The sequence below is a fragment of the Penaeus vannamei genome, chromosome 13 (genome assembly GCF_042767895.1).
Source record: "Penaeus vannamei isolate JL-2024 chromosome 13, ASM4276789v1, whole genome shotgun sequence".
NCBI lineage: Eukaryota > Metazoa > Arthropoda > Malacostraca > Decapoda > Penaeidae > Penaeus > Penaeus vannamei.
The window spans coordinates 6,126,252-6,133,751 of record NC_091561.1 but is presented as its reverse complement, the minus strand read 5'-3'; the positions used below and the strand labels follow the sequence as shown (position 1 = coordinate 6,133,751).

The following is a 7,500-nucleotide window of genomic DNA, read 5'->3' as shown; positions in this document are numbered from 1 at the left end:
ACCTATATGTACAGTATCGCTAGAGTCTTTCCATTCTACTGTAGAGTTTAGATTCATCCAACTCATGTTCAGGAGGAATACAGCTGATATAAGGACCAACTGCCTGACAAGGAGTTATTTATTAGGGAAGTAACTAATGAAACCTTCCAGCTAGCAAATTTGCTATCCCCGCGCACAAGGGAAGGTGACACTGTATATTCTTAATTAACTGAAGGATTTAATAAATGTACAAACTCCCCTTTTCTCTCTCTCGACCTATACGTACATGCATACAAATAACCATTCACACATATTTAACTGTGTGCGCGTGTGTGTAGGTTTACAGGTAAACCCCCTTTACTATGTAGAAATATCCTTAAAGAAATCTAATTAAATACTATTTAGTGTTACTAGCATGAAAGTTGTCTATCCATACATGCACGTAAATAGTATCTAGAACTTCCTTTTCTATTACTTTTTATCTAATGAGGAGATAATAGTAACGATGAGGGGAGGTGGGTTATGACATATTCAAATCCTCATTATCTTAAGCCTGGTAAGGAGAGTATGAAAGAAGTAACATCATACCAGAACTATCGCACGTTCTAACTAACGATGCAGTAAAGAGGTCATTGTAATCTGAATGCCTTACTTTGCATCAAACACACCACCTTACTGGGGTTTACAAGTATTTTCCCCTATTACACTATTCTTTCCTAAGATAAGCATGGAAGACGCATGGCCATGAAGAGCAGCAACATATGAGGTGAAGGGTAAGGCGACTCAATTCAAGGGCAGCTTTTCCCTCGGTATATAAGAGTCTGAGATTCATAACCGGATCATCAGTTCACTACAACTCTGAGCACCATGAAGTTTGTGAGTGAACCTCCTGAATGGTTTTGTGAAGTTGTGCTTGTCTGACAGCGGTATTTTGACCATAATCAATGATAGTCACGCAAACATCAATATATTTATATATACATATATGTATACGAATAAACACATATATACATATATATTTATATATTTATATGTATGTGTGTACGTATGCATACCATAAATAGACACATGTATATACATAAATACATACATATATATATATATATATATATATATATATATATATATATATATATATATATAGAATGAAAGATAAACAAAAAAGTGATAGATGTATTTAGCAATTAAATGCAGATCGCGGCAACATAAAAAGTGCAGAAACATTCTGTCTTCCCACAGGCGATTCTCCTTGCTCTCACTGTCGTGGCCGCCGCTGATGTCCCACAGAATGGCTACGCTCTCCCTGACCCCTCCACAAGGGGCGTACTTGACGTAGCTGACGTCGTGCCCATCCTGAGGGACGACCGAGTCCAAGAGGACGACGGCAGGTACAACTTCGACATCGAGACTGGCGACGGCATCACCGCCTCGGAGTCCGGCTCACCTGACGGCCCTGAGGGCGCCATCGTTGCCTCCGGAAAGTACTCGTGAGTATGACAACTTTAGTAGATGTCTGTATATATGCACATGTGTACTCGTTTCATGCGTATATATATATTCTAATCATTATTATAACCACTGCTATTATCTACGTATTAGATATAATCTTAATTAATAAGTAGCATTAGTATTGTTTTGGTTAGTGTTACTTTTATAAGAATTATGATCAGTATGCCTATTGCTATACATCATTAATGACGACATGTATGACCCATACTGTCATAAGAAACAGCAGTGATTTTACTATTGTTAACACCATCCAAATTAATTATTGTATATTAAAAACTTCGATTCGGGTTATAGAATATAGTTAATTCAGGCAATAATGATAGGTTAACACTATCCTTAGTCACTTTTTGGAGATATCAAAAATGGAATTTCTATCGCCACCATTTACGAAGCTTTCCTTTCCAGGTACACTGCACCCGACGGGAACCTGATCGAGGTCACCTACGTCGCCAACGAGGACGGCTTCCAGCCCGAGGGTGACCACCTGCCAATTGCTCCCGAATTCCCTCATGAGATTCCCGAGTTCGTGCTCAGGCAGATCGCAAAGGCAGCTGAGGAAGACGCTCTTGCCGCAGCGGAGACCAGGGACGCCGCGCCCTCCCAGCTCTACCAGAGGCCGCAGTAGACACCTTTGGAAAGGGAAAAGAAAGTCATGTACAGAACCGATTCCTCCGATATGTAAATAACTTATTCGCGAAATGAATGGTGTGAGATTGAATAGCTTGTTTATAATAAAGAATGCACAATTATTTCTTGTGTTTTGCATTCATTTTCTTTCATTCCAATGCAAACAGGTTTTATGTAAACATATTGAGCCAATTTTTATGAATCATATGACTACGAAAAAAAAAAAAACATATATATATATATATATATATATATATATATATATATATATATATATATATATATATAAACATACATGAAAAAACCTCCCCTATTGGGATTCGAGCCCTCGCAGCCATAGGAAGCAGGTAACTGCAAAATAGACACCCTAACCAGTGAGATACACGACCCACTAAAAGGAGTGTGCAACTAGGAGTTAGCTAGTTTCCATAGACATTACCTATCTACTGATGCGTGAATAAGGATAGCGAAGTTTTACACACACCCCCAACTCTCAATGGCTAGAGTGTCCGTCTTGCAGTTGCCTGGCTGCAACGGCGCTGGGTTATTTACTCATCATATCAGTGTGGTAGTGCATTATTCCATCTTTCATTAAATACACTTCAGGATTTCTGATTTTGGATTTGAATTGCTCTATCACTTTCTACCGAGTGCCCACGGGGAGTGTGTAAAATTCCATTATCCTTACTCACGTATAAGTAGATAGGTTATGTTTATGGAAGCAAGTTAGCTCCTAGTTACACGCTCCTATTATTGGGTCGCGTAGCTTAATAGTACAGCATTCGTCTTGTAGTTACTGGCTGCAAAGTGAGGATTCGAATCCCGATCGGAGAGGTTATTTATTCATCATATCGGTGGGGTAGTGCATTATTCTATCTTTCATTAAATACACCTCAGGATTCCTGATTTGAGTAGATAGGCAATGTCTATGAAAGCTAGTTAGCTCCTAGTTGCACACTCCTTTTAGTTTGTCATGTATCTCAATGGCTGGAGTGTCTGTCTTGCAGTTACCTGCCTGCAACGGCGGCGAGGGTTCGAATCCCGGTCGGAGCGGTCACTTATTCATCATGTCAGTGCGGTAGTGCATTTTGCCATCTTTCACAAACATTTTTATATATTATATACACACGGACACACAAACACACACACACATACACACACATATATATATAATATTTGTGGGTGGGTGGGTGTGTATCATATACATACATGTATACGTATACAGATAGACATATATGTATATATACTTATTTATATTAGTTTTGCTTATGGTGCGAGCTGGTAATTTTCAATCAAAACTTGTTGGTAGTTTGACCGCTGGTCAAATGTATGTGCGTTTATGTGTATTACATGTAACATGTAGAAATTAGGATTACATGTAAAACCCTAAATAATAAAAGATTTCATGTAATGGCTGTGACCATCAACAAATACAGTTATTACCTTAAAATCTTAATAATAATAATAATAATAATAATAATATAAAACCTAATGCCCATAGAGTAGTTTATATGTCATATTAAGGCATTGATATCTAAATGATTAAGTATATCTACAGAAAAACAATAAGATAATATAAAATTAAGAAAGATAAGATAAAGCACAGTAACTTCATAAGATCCCTAATTTCAGGTATACGTGAAATTCCTACTTTCACATTTTCCCTAAAACACAACAAACACACACACACATATGTAACAACAGTAATAACAGCAAAATGGATAAATGAGTAAATGCGCAGATCAATAAAACAAAGACAGCAAGATTTCATTAGAAATTTATTCTGAAATGTGCTGAATATTACCACTTTCAGGACGGGAGAAAATCTAAACAACCGAGGACAAAACAAATCAAAGTGCAAAACAAGTAGTTGAGTGAGAGGGCAAAACAGTGATAGAGAATAGTGTGTCTTTAATTAAATGTGTGTTTTTGTATTTGTCAATTTGCTAATATCTTTGAAAAATAGTTACACATACAAGCGCAACATCTTAGAAACATATGCATTTATTCAGAAACACATAAATACCTCTATTTTAAGCATCGCAAGAGCCTTTTTCATGCACCAGCAGAATTCAAACCTTTCCTGATTCATGTTTAGCAGAGAGAGAAAGAGAAAGAGAGAGAATCTGAAATACCGACCAACTACCAGCTTGGATGGCAGTGGGAATAAGTTATACAGGAAGCTGATAAATAAAGTAACATAGCATTGTAACATGATTAAAATTAGCTAGCAAACATGCTAACCACACTAAGGTATACATACACATATACAAAAGTATAAGGGGAGAGACATATGTAGACCATCCGCGGACAAGGGAATGAGCTACTATTTACCCCCCCCCCCCACACACACATATATATATTAATTCAAGTAAACATGCATATGCACGCACACAGAGAACAAATGGTTAAGGTAGCGTAATTTTGTTAATGTCCCTCACTGTTACCGCCATGTGATTTATCAGTGTAGCTTTCCACCTAAATAACATCTGTACTCTCTTTCTGAATTCACGTTTATCTCGTGAGAAAGACGCTTCGGCTGCTATTTTATTCTTGTGGCATTTAAAAATTCTCGTTAACATGAGACTGGCAACAAACTCAAATTTTCAAATTCAAATTTGTTTTTCAAGCCACAAAGAAAGAAAGTACAAGAGCACTATTTACGAGAGAGTAATGGCTGAGCCTCCCGTGTGCGGGTACACTCTTAAGGCAACCCGCTGGTATTTACATAGAACATGCCACATACGCAATTACATGGTATTTAAGAAGTTAATAGATCATGGCAAAAATGTAATAATAAATATTACCATTGTGGTTCATTGATTTGTTCACAGAGTACACATTTAATACTGCAGACGTACAGAAGAAGCAACACTGTAATCTGATTACCTTACTTCGTATCAAATACACTATCTAATTAGGGTTTACGAGTATTTTCCCCTATTGCACTATGCTTTCCTAAGATAAGCATGGAAGACGCATGGCCATGAAGAGCAGCAGCATATGAGGTGAAGGGTAAGACGACTCAATTCAAGGGCAGAGTTTCCCTCGGTATATAAGAGTCTGAGATTCATAACCGGATCATCAGTTCACTGCTACTCTGAGCACCATGAAGTTTGTGAGTGCACCTCCTGAATGGTTTTGTGAAGTTGTGCTTATGTCTGACGGCGATAATCTGGACATAATGTAAAAACACTCGAAAAAGTACCATCGAAAAACCGACAATAATAAGTTATATATACATATACATATATTCACACACACACACACATACACACACACATACAAACACACACACACACACACACACACACACACACACACACACACACACACATATATATATATATATATATATATACATGTACATATATGTATACACACAAACATATATACATATATATTAATACACACATGCATGAACACACACACATATATATGCATATTATGAGAGGAGGGATGTGTTTAATAACTAAACGCAAATCGCCGTAATAAAAAAGGCGCGCATCCACTGCAACTATGCTCTTCCACAGGCGATTCTCTTCGCCCTCACTGCTGTGGCCGCCGCGGCCCCACAGAATGGCTACTCTCTCCCGGACCCCTCCACAAGGGGCGTACTTGACGTAGCTGACGTCGTGCCCATCCTGAGGGACGACCGAGTCCAAGAGGACGACGGCAGGTACAACTTCGACATCGAGACTGGCGACGGCATCACCGCCTCGGAGTCCGGCTCACCTGACGGCCCTGAGGGCGCCATCGTTGCCTCCGGAAAGTACTCGTGAGTATTATAACATTAGCATCTGCATGTGTGTATGTGCATGCACCATGTGTTCATCATTAACAGTTTTCTATTGCCATCATCACAGTTGCCAGCATATTTATCTACATGCAAAATCTTTCCATTCCAGGTACACTGCTCCCGACGGGAGCCTGATCGAGGTCACCTACGTCGCCAACGAGGACGGCTTCCAGCCCGAGGGTGACCACCTGCCAATTGCTCCCGAATTCCCTCATGAGATTCCCGAGTTCGTGCTCAGGCAGATCGCAAAGGCAGCTGAGGAAGACGCTCTTGCCGCGGCGGAGACCAGGGACGCCGCGCCCTCCCAGCTCTACCAGAGGCCGCAGTAGACGTCTTCGAAAACGAGAGAAGAGAGTCATGTACAGAACCGATTACTCCGATATGTAAATAACTTATTCGCGGAATGAATGGCATGAGATTGAACAGCTTGTTTATATTAAAATATGCGCACTTTTACATTTGTTTTCTATTCATCTTATTTTATATTCCAATGAAAAAAGTAATGTATATTGATCCTAATTCTATGAATTGTAAGACTTACAAATGACACCATGTACATACACATACGCAAACACACACACACATACAGAGAAACATATAGATATATTTACCTACTTATATATGTATATATATATGAATAAATATATATATACATATATACATATGTATACATATATGCATACAAAGATGCATATACAAATATAAATATGTATATACTGTATATATAAACACACACACACACACACACACACACACACACACACACACACACACACACACACACACATATATATATATATATATATATATATATATATATATATATATATGTACATGCACGCACACACATACATTTATATGTATATATGCAAACACATATACACGTATATGATATATAGATATATATATACACATTTATATCTTTATGTACATATGCATATCTATCTTTATCTATCTATGTCTATCTATCTATTTAAGTACATGTATATGTATACATAACACACATACAAGTACATGTGTATACCACCCACACCCACACATATATATGTATATTTACATGCCTGTGTGTATGTGTGTTTGTGTGTGTTTACACACACATACATATATATATCTATGCATGTATATACATACATATACACATTTATGTATGTATGTATGTATGTGAATATCTAATTATATAATATATTCATGCATATATATGTACCTGTATATCTATACATACATTCACATATATACACACATATTTCGAGATCGTTATTTACTTAAAATTAAAAAAAGGTACATTGGTTTTAGTTTTAAAGATGTATGTATGTTACCGAAAAAATTGTTGACATATTTTGGTATTTCTAAAGGCATATTAATGTAGTAAAATTTAGTGGGATAAGAAAATAGAGTAAATCAAAATAGCAATTGATATATTTATTTCTATTTTATTATTAATATTTTTTAAATGTGAACAATTCATTTTGGAAAGCAATAAGCTGGTTATTTCAATGACATCTCGTCAGACGGTAGCTTGCTCTTCTCCTGTACACAGAGAGAAGTAAAAGTTGAGGAAATCCAACGGGAACAACACGCCATAATGC

At 37.3% G+C, this 7,500-nt stretch overlaps 2 protein-coding genes across 2 annotated transcripts; both read left to right on the top strand.

Annotated features, from left to right (window-relative positions):
- Positions 1-745: 745 nt before the first annotated feature.
- LOC113830245 (cuticle protein AMP1A-like) lies at positions 746-2,237 on the top strand. The gene is made up of 3 exons (XM_027383451.2): positions 746-855; positions 1,219-1,466; positions 1,894-2,237. Exons 1-3 carry the CDS (start codon positions 847-849, stop codon positions 2,111-2,113), a joined length of 477 nt encoding a protein of 158 aa, XP_027239252.2. The 5' UTR covers positions 746-846; the 3' UTR covers positions 2,114-2,237.
- Positions 2,238-5,123: 2,886 nt separating this feature from the next.
- Positions 5,124-6,370, top strand: LOC138863785 (cuticle protein AMP1A-like). Its single transcript, XM_070128779.1, has 3 exons — positions 5,124-5,233; positions 5,649-5,893; positions 6,024-6,370. Exons 1-3 carry the CDS (start codon positions 5,225-5,227, stop codon positions 6,241-6,243), a joined length of 474 nt encoding a protein of 157 aa, XP_069984880.1. The 5' UTR covers positions 5,124-5,224; the 3' UTR covers positions 6,244-6,370.
- The last annotated feature ends 1,130 nt before the right edge of the window (positions 6,371-7,500 follow it).

Bases quoted from the DNA above. Each gene is read 5' to 3' on its own strand.
- LOC138863785 (XM_070128779.1), top strand. The intron at 5,894-6,023 runs GTGAGTATTATA...TTTCCATTCCAG, and splicing joins GTTGCCTCCGGAAAGTACTC to GTACACTGCTCCCGACGGGA.
- LOC113830245 (XM_027383451.2), top strand. The intron at 1,467-1,893 runs GTGAGTATGACA...TTTCCTTTCCAG, and splicing joins GTTGCCTCCGGAAAGTACTC to GTACACTGCACCCGACGGGA.